General features: G+C 41.8%; 1 protein-coding gene across 2 annotated transcripts in view; it reads right to left on the bottom strand.

The window, feature by feature from the left end:
- Positions 1–14,433, bottom strand: part of rttn (rotatin) — a 134,592-nt gene that overhangs the window by 72,588 nt on the left and 47,571 nt on the right. For both annotated transcript variants that reach the window (XM_061922064.1, XM_061922065.1), the window contains exons 18-19: positions 9,855–10,026; positions 1,647–1,746 (exon numbers count right to left, since the gene is read on the bottom strand). In XM_061922064.1, coding sequence (XP_061778048.1) covers positions 1,647–1,746; positions 9,855–10,026 — 272 coding nt within the window. The remainder of the gene's footprint in view (positions 1–1,646; positions 1,747–9,854; positions 10,027–14,433) is intronic.

The following is a 14,433-nucleotide window of genomic DNA, read 5'->3' as shown; positions in this document are numbered from 1 at the left end:
ATGCAACATTTTGACCTAAGCACCACCATTTCATGAAATGTAGACCACAAGGAATTGTTTTGAATGTAGAACAAAATCATAGTAAGACCCCCTTTAAACAGTCGAGTAGAAAAAAAGGTTGAATCTATATTGAAGCTATTATCACATACGGTATATATCTGATTTATGACACCAAAAGGCTTACAAAGTTTGCGAGTAAATAGATAGGATCAAAATAGTATCAATCTCATGGAGATTCCCCAGCCATTTTTAGAGATAATAAGCTCTTCAGACACGTCATCATGTGATGTAGCGGTAGGAACCACATATCCCTTCATCAACAATACAACAATGCAAATCATTCAGACTTTGTGAGAGTCAATAACAATTACTTTGGGAAAAACTATGATGCAGAACCTTGTATTTTGGATCCTGAATATAAGGAGGATGAGTTACAAGTTTTAGAAACTCTACTATACAGATCCAGCTTTAAACCCTAAGCATAATGGCAGTATTGCTAAGTGCAATAAACAATAAATACAAACTACAAACATAGTAAAACGATAGCTCACTGCATAATGACTGCTCTTACTTTGATGACGACTGATAAGATGTCTATATCATTCTTTTTATATGAAGAATCAATCATAATGCACGCCAAGGGTTAACAAGTAACAGTCTCCTTACAGACACTGTCTTTTCTTGTGTGTGTTTGTCTCCATCTGTGTATAAATTGCAGGACATCGCTGCCAGCTCACAATAAAGGCAGCAGAGGGTTAGTTAGCATTCAAATTGTTATTAATTTGTCTGAGTTAGTGCTTATAAAAACAACATTGCTAATATTTGGTCAAATACAGGTCACAATGTGTAGAGGGTTTTGTGGGCAAAATAGAGAGCCTCATTGACTACATTGTTAGCATACTTTTATGTATTTACTTATTTATGACTTAGAATGCATAAAATAAGATAAACATATCTTTTCATGTCTTATATAGGGATTTTGAATGATCGACAGCACATCCTTCCCTAATTTTAACGTATTGCGTTACTCCAGTGACGTCAATCTATGGAAATTATTGAAGACATTCTGAGTGGAATATTCAAAATTGCCGACTGAATTTGTGCCATTTTGTGATGTTTAAATGGTATTTTCATATATTTTGAGGATTGTAAAAACCATTGGATATGGATTAATGGATACAATGAAACATAAGTATATAAAGTCAATTTGTTTTTTCGCTTTACTGGTACTTTAAAGGGGCTGTTTGCAACCTTTACGCCCAGAGGGCACTAACTTTCCAAAAAGTTTAAAGCATTATATCCCACCCTTATACGGCTTTTAGTACGTAATGATGTCAACTACGCCCGTATGTAACGGTTCAAGCCTGCAGTACTATATTTTTTTGCAACTGCAATCTGCTGCATTTTTTTTAACTTCAAGACTGAGATGAAAGCGAGAAAAAGAAAGAGAGAGTTGTCAAACCAATTTAGAGAGAGTAAGGGCCCAGGAAGTAACCAGTCAGCAGTTTTTCTTGAGAAACATAAAATGCTTTCTCTGGTTTGACAGCGCTCACGCATAAGGTAGGAAGCGCAGATGTAAACTAAAAGGTATTATTTATGAAATATTCTGAAGTGTAAGGATTTTTTTTTCAATATGGAATGCTAACCTTGCAGAACCACAGACAGTTGCTCGGCAGAAGATCTTCTCAGCGGCATTTCAACAGTGTCTGAGGACAGTATACAGAAGAGCTTCTCCACCGACTCCACCTTATTAACATCAAACATAAGATGCCACAAGTTGTAAGGATTTGGCATGCAGTTCATAATTGTTCAAAATTGTCTGCTTTGTTTCAACAAAAAGTAAATCAACAGCAGTAAGCAGCAATGAGTGAAAGGCATTGACCTAAAAATTGTATCCAAATGCACAAGAAGTTTTTGTATCTAGGAATAATATGAACCTGTCAACATGTGACAACTTTTCAAAAGTCTCAGCTGATAGCCAAATGTGAACTTTTTTTTTTTTTTACTGAGAAATTACACAAACATTGCAAAGAAATATTGAATTTAAGAGACTATATTTGCATATGTTTTTAATATTTTAACAAAAATATAAAAAACATAATAAACAGGCTTATCCAATGTTTTAGATTCATTAAATCAATCAAAGTTTACTTATTTAGCTCTTAATCGCAAGTGCCTTAAAGGGCTTCAAAAACTCACGACATACTGGCAAGGAAAAACTTATAAGACCCCATCTGGGGAAAAAGAAGAGACCTTGAGACAGGACTGCCGATGTAGAGACCCCCCCCTTCCGGTGAGAAATGGGTGTCAATTGGGTAATAATGAGTTGTTAAATTAATAAATAGTGTGGGAGTCCAGTAAATATAAATATAATTCACTTTACTTCACTATTGAGAATCCAACAGACAGTGATAGGGGGATTTATTGTGTGGTTTCAGCCAAAGGACAGCCATCTACCAATTAAAAATGTATAACAACAGAAATGATTTTGGCCATAACGTCTAAAAAAGAGGTGTCCAAAGTGTGGCTTGTGGGCTATTTGTGGCCCTCAGCTCACAGCATATCGTCAAAATACAATTAAACCAAAAAAACAGAACAAAAAAATTTAAATGAATATTTAGATTCTTATAATACACCTTGTAACTTACAACACAAACCTAACACCAAATTATGTCTTTAAGTCATGCATGCTTTGACTTTTCAGTATGCGTCCCTTGGTGGAAAAGGAGACCCCTAGTCTAAACATACATACACAAACACAGTACATACACTCACACACTCATGGTACATACATCCACACACACATTCACTGTACAAACATACATATACACATACTGTACACACACAAGCACAGATCATCATCGGCGATCACTCGAGACGAGTAAGATTGTCCTCCTGTCGGTGGGTCTGGTCATCTGTGGGTCCTCAGGTGGCTGTACAGGCCGATCCTGGATCCGCAGACTTTGTCGCAGTGGGGGCATGCGTGGGTGGTTGACTGGGTAGTGGTTGTGGTGTGAGGAGCTGTGTTGGTGGTGGATCTCTCCTTTCTCTGTTGCCTCTTGGTTTCTGCGGCACGGTGGAGGTCCTTCTCTAGGTGAGTTGTGCCTTCATGGACCATCTTGCTCCACATGTTCCTCTGGTGGGCTACCCCCTCCCAGTTGCTGAGGCTGAAGTGACACTTTCTCAGGTGGGTTTTGATGTTATCCTTGTACCTCTTCTTCTGCCCTCCTTGGGTACGTTTTCCTTCATTTAGCTGGCCATTCAGCATTTGCTTTGGAAGGCGGTTGTCAGGCATGCGTATGACATGGCCTGTCCATCGCAGTTGATGTCGGATGATGGTTGTGGTGATGGTGGAGATGTTGGCTTCTTTCAGAACACTGATGTTTGTACGCCTCTCTTCCCAACCGATCCTGAGGATCTTCCGGAGACATCGTTGGTGGTACTGCTCCAGGGCCTTCAGATGTCTGCTGTAGGTGGTCCAGCTGTCGGCTCCATAGAGCAGTGTGGGCAGAACTACTGCTTGATAGACAAGTAGCTTTGTCTTTGTCTGGATGTCTCGGTTTTCAAAAACCCTCTTCCGCAGCCTGGCAAAGGCTGCACTGGCACACCCGATGCGGTGGTGAATCTCTGCGTCAATGACAGCTCTTGTAGAGAGAAGGCTGCCAAGGTAGGCGAATTGATCCACATTATCGAGGATGTTGTCTCCCACATGAATTGTGGGGGGTTGTGGGAGTGTGTCAGGAGCTGGTTGGTATAGGATTTGGGTCTTTTTTATGTTTATGTCAAGTCCCAGGAGTCTGTAGGCTCTGGCAAAGGCGTTTAAGATGTCCTGGAGGTCCGCTTCGGAGTGTGCAACTAGGGCATTGTCATCCGCATACTGGAGCTCCATGATGGAGGATGTGAACACCATGCTTTTTGCCCTGAATCTGTTGATGTTAAATAGCCCTCCCTCAGTCCTGTATATGAGCTTGACTGCCTCAGGTAGGTTCTGGCTGGTGATGTGGAGGATGGTGGAAATGAAGATGGCGAACAGGGTTGGTGCGATGATGCAGCCCTGCTTAACACCAGTGTCTACTTTGAAAGGAGGTGTCTCCAATCCACCATTGCCGACTACGGTTGCCGTCATGTCATCATGGAGTAGTCGCAAGATCTTTATATACTTGTCTGGGCATCCAATCTTGGAGAGAACACACCAGAGGGCAGTTCTGTTTATGGAGTCAAAGGTCTTTGTGAGGTCAATGAACGCCATGTACAAAGGTAGATGTTGCTCCCGACATTTTTCCTGCAGTTGACGAGCTGTAAAAATCATGTCGGAGGTCCCCCTGGCAGGACGAAAGCCACACTGCGATTCTGGTAGGGTGTTCTCTGACAGAGGCAGTAGCCGGTTGGCCAATATACGAGCCAACACTTTGCCCGTTGTCGACAGGAGGGAGATACCCCTGTAGTTGCCACAGTCGGCCTTGTCTCCATTTTTGAAGATGGTAACAACCAGGGCATCCCTGAGCTCAGCCGGTATTTCCTCTTCATCCCAGATTTTGCCCTGCAGGCTATGGATGTGACACAGGAGTTTTGGTCCTCCTTGCTTGAGGATTTCTGCTGGAGTCCCATCTGGTCCAGAGGCCTTGTTGTTGCTCAGTTTCCTCACGGCATCCAGGACCTCATTTTCGGTTGGGGGTTGACCCAACTGCTCCATGATGGGACACTGAGGGATCTGGTTGATGGTTTCGAGCTCGACTGTGGTCTTTCTGTTCAGGAGTTCTTTGAAGTGTTCTTGCCATCTGGAACTGATACCAACATTGTCCTTCAGCAAGGTTTGTCCATCCTTGGAGCGGAGAGGGTTTAGGCCTCGATAGCAGGGCCCATACACGGCCTTGGTGGCGTTAAAGAAACCCCTGGTGTCTCCCGAGTCTGCAAGTCTCTGGATTTCCAGGGCCTTCTCCAACCACCACTGGTTCTTCAACTCTCGTACTCTACTTTGGACAAGTGCCTTTGCCTTGGAGTGGGCCTCCCTTTTGGCCATGCAGCTGATGTCATTTTGCCAAGTGCAGAAGGCTTTCCTTTTGGCGTCAATTAGATGTTGTATTTCGACATAGTTGTCGTCGAACCAGTCTTGATGTTTCCTGGTCTTGTAGCCAAAAGGTGTCTCTGCTGGTCTCAAGAAGTGTGGTTTTGAGAGCCCTGCAGTGTTCCTCCACACCCTCTGGGTATTCTTCAGGGAGCCTCTCAATTAGGTTGTCTTGAAAGAGTTGCACCCTGTTTGTGTCTCCCAGGCTGTCGAGGTTGAATTTTGGGCGAAGATGTTTCCTTTGTGTTCTCCTTTTCTGCCGCAGCTTGATGTTCATGGTGGATCGGATGAGGCGGTGGTCAGTCCAGGATTCATCCGCGCTGATCATGGCCCTGGTGATGTTGACATCTTTGCGATCTCTGGCCCTGACTATCACATAATCAATGAGATGCCAGCACTTTGATCGGGGATGCATCCATGAGGTTTTGTAACGGTTTCTCTGGCGGAACAAGGTGTTTGTGATCACGAGCTCGTGTTCAGCACATTTAGATAATAGGAGGATTCCATTGGAGTTTACATTCCCAACACCCTCTTTGCCCAAGGTGCCTTTCCAGAGCTCATGGTCCTTGCCGACCCTGGCATTGAAGTCCCCGAGGAGGAGGATCTTGTCTTCCTTTGGGACGTTTGATAAAACCTGGTCAAGGGTTGCATAAAAGGTCTCCTTATCTTCATCTTGTGAGTCCAAGGTTGGTGCATAGGCACTCACAGCTGTGGCCATCTGATCGTTTGAGAGACTCAGTCGTAAGGTCATGAGACGCTCATTGATGCCTACTGGAGATTCGGAGAGTTGGGAGATGAGCCGATTCTTGATTGCAAAACCCACCCCATGGTTTCTGGGCTCATCAGCCACTTTTCCCTTCCAGAAGAAGGTATATCCCCCTTTCTCCTCCTTTAGTTGCCCCTCCTCAGCCAGGCGGGTCTCTGACAGGGCGGCGATGTCGACCTTGAACCGTTTCAGTTCCCTGGCAATGATAGCAGTTCTTCTTTCTGGACGATTGGTGGAGGCACTGTCCATAAGTGTTCTCACGTTCCATGCTCCAATGTTCATAGTTTTTTGTTTTCGACCGCTGTAGGTGAACCCACTGGACGCGGTATTCCAGTCAGGTTTTATGAGGCAGGCTATTTTTAGGGCACCTTTTCTAGCCCCTTCCCCGTCTGGGGTGAGCAGAGTGGATCCTGTATAGGGCTGCTCAGACATGGGTGCTGCTGCCGAGATGCTCTCTCTGCCTCGGTCCGAGAGCAAGGCGACTGAGTCAGGCACCCACCGCCTATGTGCCAGTTCGTGGCTAGAAACTCCCAAGCTTCACTGCCCTGCTTCAGTCACCATTTCCTGAACGCCATAGGACTTGTGGGGGGGGGGGGGGGGGGGTTGGGTAATGGTGAGTCCTTCCTTCAGGAGAACGCCTGTGCGTGGAATCTTATAAAGTGGGGAGGCTGGTGCACAGGCAGCCACCACACTGTCCTTGACAAAGGGAGGGCCAGGGTCCAATGGCATGGAGACCAAGACAATTGGGGACCCATCTTTGCTGCAGCCTTCTTCCGCCTTTGTGACCGTTGTGGAGCTTTCTCTGCTGCCATCATCCGCCCACTCCGCCGTTGAGGACTTTTTGGGCCGCTCTTCGTCTGGAACCTCACCCTCGACCTTACCGCCATGGTTGAACCTACCAGGAGCTTAAGCTCCAGATGGCATCGCTCTCAGGTTCATTGGAACACGCAAGGCTCTCCACCACGACAAGGTGGCGACCCGAGGAGAAGCACAGATGCATACATACACTCATGCATATAATCACGTTTCATCAAACATGTATTAACGTTGTTCCCCTAGGGCAGGGGTCCACTTGGGGGCCACATCGGGTTAAAATAATTTGGCCGGGGTGTATATGTGTAGATGTAGATAAAAGAAAAAAAAAAGAAAAAAATATATATGTATATATATATATATATACATATATATATTATTCCTCGCGCACTAATTGTTTGAAAGAGCACTGCAGTGCGAGCGCGATGATGTTGATTGATTGAGACTTTTATTAGTAGATTGCACAGTACAGTACATATTCCGTATAATTGACCACTAAATAGTAACACCCAAATAAGTTTTTCAACTTGTTAAAGTCGGGGTCCACATTAATTAAGCACGTTATCGATGGGAAAATGCATTTTTAGACAATATGATTTGCCTGAGCTGCTAGGAGACACAAAGAGTAAAGCGTGGACCCAAGGTAAAACAAACAGGAGTAAAATAAACAGTTGGTAACCCCACTTAGTCTCCTTGGACGTATCATCGCTCATCCATGCGGACTGGACACTGGCCGGGAGTGGAGTCGGCTGTCCTGGTTGCTTTGTTGGGTCTGCTCCTGTCTCTGGCCATCCTCCCTCCACCCCAGCGGACGATGGCGTGGAACACCGCAGAGGCCACCACATTGGATATGTTTCTTTTACTTTTTATTCATAGCTGTATGTAGAAGTGTCTGGTTGTATCTGCTGCTTTAATGTCTTATGTGTTCTTTGATGTTTGATGTTTCCCTCTTACACACATGTAAGAGGCGTGTGTACTATGGCTATGAGTTGTTGTTTTTTTCCCTTGACCTCTGTCTGCACCCCCTCTCCAGGGCCCAGGCTAAGACCGATTTTTTTATTTTATTTTAATCTTCTATTTTTTTCTCCCCCCCTTGTTTACCTGTATCTCATCTTTTTTTGTAAGGGGCGCTGGAAGCCGGCAGACCCGTCAGCGATCCTGTTCTGTCTCCCTTTAATGTTTGTCTGATCTTGAATGGGATTGTGCTGAAAATTGTAATTTTCCTGAAGGAACTCTCCTGACGGAATAAATAAAGTACTATCTAATCTATCTAATTAAAATGCTGCATGAGACATTGCACATTGATATACAGTGGGGCAAAAAAGTATTTAGTCAGCCAACTAATTGTGCAAGTTCTCCCACTGAAAATGATGACAGAGGTCTGTAATTTTCATCATAGGTACACTTCAACTGTGAGAGACAGAATGTGAAAAAAAATCCAGGAATTCACATTGTAGGAATTTTAAAGAACTTATTTGTAAATGATGGTGGAAAATAAGTATTTGGTCACTTCAAACAAGTAAAATCTGTGGCTCACACAGACCTGTAACTTCTTTAAGAAGCTCTTCTGCCCTCGACTCGTTACCTGTATTAATGGAACCTGTTTGAACTCGTTATCTGTATAAAAGACACCTGTCCACAGCCTCAAACAGTCAGACTCCAAACTCCACTATGGCCAAGACCAAAGAGCTGTCGAAAGACACCAGGAAAAGAATTGTAGACCTGCACCAGACTGGGAAGAGTGAATCTACAATAGGCAAGCAGCTTGGTGTGAAAAAAATCAACTGTGGGAGCAATTATCAGAAAATGGAAGACATAAGACCACTGATAATCTCCCTCGATCTGGGGCTCCACGCAAGATCTCATCCCATGGGATCAAAATGATCATGAGAACGGTGAGCAAAAATCCCAGAACCACACGGGGGGACCTGGTGAATGACCTGCAGAAAGCTGGGACCAAAGTAACAAAGGTTACCATCAGTAACACACTACGCTGATAGGGAATCAAATCCTGGAGTGCTAGACATGTCCCCCTGCTTGAACCAGTGCATGTCCAGGCCGGTCTGAAATTTGCCAGAGAGCACATGGGAGAATGTCATGTGGTCAGATGAAACCAAAATAGAACTTTTTGGTATAAACTCAACTTGTCGTGTTTGGAGAAAGAAGAATACTGAGTTGCATCCCAAGAACACCATACCTACTGTGAAGCATGGGGGTGAAAACATCATGCTTTGGGGCTGTTTTTCTGCTAAGGGGACAGGACGATTGATCCGTGTTAAGGAAAGAATTAATGGGGCCATGTATCGTGAGATTTTGAGCCAAAACCTCCTTCAATCAGTGAGAGCTTTGAATGGTTGACCAAAAACTTATTTTCCACCATAATTTACAAATAAATTCTTTATAATTCCTACAATGTGAATTCCTGGATATTTTTTCACATTCTGTCTCTCACAGTTGAAGTGTACCTGTGATGAAATTACAGACCTCTGTCATCATTTTAACTGGGAGAACTTGCACAATCGGTGGCTGACTAAATACTTTTTTGCCCCACTGTAGTTCTGTGAAAATGATTGTCTTCTGTGCAAATTTAAAGAAAGTGACCAGTGTGTGATTTACTGCAGTACATTCAGTCTTGTAAGTTTTTATTTTTGGTTTGTTGAAATTGTTCGCACATTGTAGAGCTTTTATTTTTCTATCAATACACAGAGATGCCAAAAAGTCAGGGAGTAACTCAACCCTCTTGAATAGTTTCTACCTCAGTTTGTATGGTTTGTTGAGTTAGGACAGTGTTAATATGTGGAATTGACAAAGTAGGGAGTTGATACATAGAATCATTTTTATTTATGCTTTATTTTATTTTTTGTTCAATCCTTGATTGGCTGTGATTTAAAGTTGAATTGCGTTGTAGATACACTGAGATTAAGTCTAAGTTCATTGTGTTCTTCATGGTGATTTGAAACGGCACTTATTTTTTTCCTCATAATTTTCCACTAACTTGAAGTGTTTTGTAAAGAGATTTTTCTGTGATTAGTACATTTTCAAAATGTGGTTGTTCTTTTTTGGGATCAAGTAAAATAAAACAATCTGAAGTTGTCGTAGTTGTATGTTTAAGTTATTATGCCATGATTTTACCCGTCCCGGCCACGTTGGAATAGATTTTCTTCCACGCGGCTCATGAGCTAAAATTAGTTTGACACCCCTGATCTATACCTTCAGTAGCGACTTGCTGCTGGTGTCGAGTGACACCTCCACAGGGTGTCTGAGGCAGTAGAGACTTGGAAGCAAAGAGGTCACTAGCGGCTCCAGCTGTGGTCTGGCGCAGTTGGTGTCGCCAGCTCCACTTAAGTGAGGCAGGATATGTCGCACGGCTGCTGTTCTCACCCTGTTTACAACAAACACAAGACTTAATTGAAATCCCGCACAGGAAAATAATCAGCATGAGCACATAAATCAACTTTAGTGGTGTCAAAAAACAGCACTTTATCTTCATAATGACAGCATACAAGACACCTCACAAGTGAAGTATTCCTCACACAATCACTAACAAAAGCATCAAGCAGAGCAGACAAAATCTGTTCAAAATTCACCCGAGCTCATCGACTGGCCGGCTGTGAATTTCCATTTACATCAATATTCATAGACTGGGACTGAGTAGCTGTTTTACACAGACCTCGCAGATCATTTAAATGACTTGATCGGCAGACAGCAACAGACAGCAATAATGTGTCCATCACAGAAGTCTCAAGGGTGTGTCTGCTTAGCTTTAAAAAAACAAAAAACTACAGTTGTGCCTCCTAAGTTGAACACAACCGTTGTGTGAGGCTGGTTGACATGTAATTTGTTTTAATTGCAAAGCTCTCCCACAGGAAATCATGTTAAGTGATCCAATGTGTTCCAGGCTCCAACTGTCGCCCATAATAAAAAAATTATTACTATACAATTTAGGGAACAATTTAATATTTCTAATTTTTGCACATGAATAAAAAGAGGTTGACCGCTGTATAATAAAACTACAATTAAGTCAGACTATTCGCTTTTTCATGAAGCCTGACAGACAAGTAAGAAAGGGATCACAATGTTTCTCATACATTATTTAAAGATTTGGCACGACCCTTCCAGATTTACCTTATCATAAAAGCGAACAGAGACATGGGGACTGGAACATAATAGCATGCATCAATGCAGAAGAAAGTTTTTTCCGAAATAATTTCTAAACATATATGGGGTTTTTTGCACCGCTAATTAGGCAATGCAACCAAACACCACAGACGGATTACAGTAAGGACTGCAACAATTATTTGATTATTTTACTTAGAAAAGGTTAGATTTATATTCTGTTGTTTCGATTATTTTTTTAATGAGTCACAAATGACGATGGATATAATCCAGACATCGAGACCTTGAAATGTAAAATATGCAGATGGAGTTTAAGCACGGCCATTGTAATGGAGCACACATGAAAGCGGTGTTATGTGGGTGCAGTGATCTATGTGGAGAGTTTATTTTTATAAAAATGCACAGTTAAAAGTGCAGTTTCAATGTTCATTATGGAGGAAGAATGAAGGTTATGGAAAGCAGAAACATATTTGTTTACTTTAACTATCCATCCATCCATTTTCTACGGCGTATTCCCTTTGGGGTCGCGGGGGGCGCTAATGCCTATCTCAGCTACAATCGGGGGGAAGGCAGCGTACACCCTGGACAAGTCGCACGGCCAACACAGATAGACAGACTTTATACTATTTTCCCTGAAATACGCATTGAGGCTATAAAGTCTGCTTTGCTGATTATTTGATTATTTGAACAAACTAAGCGAAAGATTACTCGATTACTAAAATAATTTATATCTGCAGCCCCCATACCAGTCCTGTTAGAAACAATGAAGAAGGCATATTATTAAATATATGTAATATAATAATTCATATTATTATAATACTATTGTATTGACTCAAAGTAGGCCTGAGCGATATTGCATTTTTCAAACCCCGTTTCCGTATGAGTTGGGAATTTTTTTATTGTTTGGGTATATATTTACTTAATTGTTGGTGTACTTGTACTACTATATATGTATGTCTGTGCCAAAAATGTAAGACACATATTAATAACATATGAAAAATATCAATAAATAAATAATTTATACAAATAAGTTTATGAATAATAAAAATAAGTACAAACCCAGTTCCCATATGAGTTGGGAAATTGTGTTAAATGTAAATATAAACTGAATACAATAATTTGCAAATCATTTTCAACCCATATTCAGTTGAATATGCTACAAAAACAACATATTTGATAAACATTTCGTTTTTTGCAAATAATCATAAATGTTATAATTTGATGCCAGCAACACATGACAAAGAAGTTGGGAAAGGTGGCAATAAAAGTTGAGAAATGCTCATCAAACACTTAAATGGATTGTCCCACAGGTGTGCAGGCTAATTGCGAACAGGTGGGTGCCATGATTGGGTATAAAAGTAGCTTCCATGAAATACTAAGTAATTCACAAACAAGGATGGGGCGAGGGTCACCAATTTGTAAGCAAATTGTTGAACAGTTTTAGAACAACATTTCTCAACGACCTATTGCAAGGAATTTAGGGATTTTACCATCTACGGTCCGTAAAATCATCAAAAGGTTCAGAGAATCTGGAGAAATAACTGCACGTAAGCGATATTACAGACTTTTGATCCCTCAGGTGGTACTGCATCAAAAACTGACATCAGTGTGTAAAGGGTATCACCACATGGGCTCAGGAACACTTCATAAAACCACTTTCAGTAACTACAGTTTGTCATTACATCTGTAAGTGCAAGTTAAAAGTCTGCTGTGCAAAGCCAAACCCATTTATCAACAACACCAAGGAACGCTGCTGGCTTCGCTGGGCCCGAGCTCATCTAAGATGGACTGATGCAAAGTGGAAAAGTGTTCTGTGGTCTGACGAGTCTACATTTCAAATTATATTTGGAAACTGTGGACGTGGTGTCCTCCGGAACAAAGAGGAATATAACCATTCGGATTGTTATAGGCAAAAAGTTCAAAAGCCAGCATCTGTGATGGTATGGGGGTGCATTAGTGCCCAAAGCATGGGTAAATTACACATCTCTTAAGGCACCATTATGCTGAAAGGTCCATACAGGTTTCGGAGCAAAATATGTTGTCATCCAAGCAACGTTATCAACGAAGCCCCTGCTTATTTCAGCAAGACAATGCCAAGCCACGTGTTACAACAGCGTGGTTTCGTAGTAAAAGAGTGTGGGTACTTTCCTGGCCCGCCTGCAATCCAGACCTGTCTCCCATCGAAAATGTGTGGCGCATTATAAAGCGTAAAATACGTCAGCGGAGACCCCGGACTGTTGAACGACTAATGCGCTACATAAAACAAGAATGAGAAAGAATTCCACTTTCAAAGCTTCAACAATTAGTTTCCTCAGTTCCCAAACGTTTATTGAGTGTTGTTAAAAGAAAAGGTGATGTAACACAGTGCTGAACATGCGCTTTCCCAACTATTTTGGCACGTGTTGCAGCCATGAAATTCTAAGTTAATTATTATTTGCAAAAAAATATAAAGTTTATGAGTTTGAACATCAAATATCTTGTCTTTGTAGTGCATTCAAATGAATATGGGTTGAAAAGGATTTGCAAATCATTGTATTCTGTTTGTATTTACATCTAACTCAATTCCCCACCTCATATGGAAATGGGGTTTGTATTATCGCGATATTTTTAGCCATATCACAATATACAATACATATCTCTATGTTTTTCCTTAGCCTTGAATGAACACTTGATGCATATAATCACAGCAGTATGATTCTTTGTATCTACATTAATACATTCTTCTTCATACTGCATTAATATATGCTACTTTCATGCAGAGAAGGAAATCACAACAAAGTCAATTGACCTAAACTGTATTTTTTAAACACTCTTCATTCTCTCGCGGTTGACTTTTTTAAATGAAAGAACAAATCAGTAGTGCTGCTAGCTTTTGTAGTTACACTTCTGCAGCATACTTTCCATATTGCTGTTGTCTGCTGAATATCTTCCCGCATGAAGCCAAACCACCGCCAAGTGATGGACCCCCTGCTGTTTTTTGGGGGCATTAATTGTTCTTCCTCCATTTGTGATCAGTTTCGCACCTTATTTGGCTTGTAATGTCACTCACTCGCTCCGCTCCGCTCTGCTTGCGCCACCAGCCTCAGCTAACGTTAGCCATGTTGCTACCTCTCTGCTCGGCGAGAGCATATGACGCTACACGCGCGAGAGTATGTGACGTGTGTAAGAAGGTGGGCTTGTTTTACGTCTCTGTGAGAAAGGGAGACGAGAAGGAGTGACAAACGCCTGTTGTGTAATGTCCGCAGCTAAAAGCAACTGCGTGAGAAGGTATACTCGAATATTACGATATAGTCATTTTCTATATCACACAGAGACAAACCCGCGATATATCGAGTATATCGATATATCGCCAAGCCCTAACTCAAAGACAGTATTTTTCCACACACACACACGGTCAAAAGTTTACATACACTTGTAAAGAACATTATGATTAGTTTTTTCAGATCTGTGCTGAGTTCCTTTGACTTTCCCACTGTCGCGTTTGTAACCAAGTCTAATGACAGCATCACATGAGCCCTATTTAAATGGTTTTAGAGAAGTCAACAGGTGTCATCAATCATAATCACTCACATATCTATCTATCTATATATGAAGTAAAGAGGCCCTGACTTGAAGTGAATTTGATTTGATTGTAACTTTTCTACATCCCCAAAATTGATAATGTATGTTGTAT

Source organism: Nerophis ophidion, linkage group LG15, assembly GCF_033978795.1.
Source record: "Nerophis ophidion isolate RoL-2023_Sa linkage group LG15, RoL_Noph_v1.0, whole genome shotgun sequence".
Taxonomy (NCBI): Eukaryota; Metazoa; Chordata; class Actinopteri; order Syngnathiformes; family Syngnathidae; genus Nerophis; species Nerophis ophidion.
Note: the sequence above shows the minus strand (reverse complement) of the source record. Positions and strands in the feature narration are given on the sequence as shown.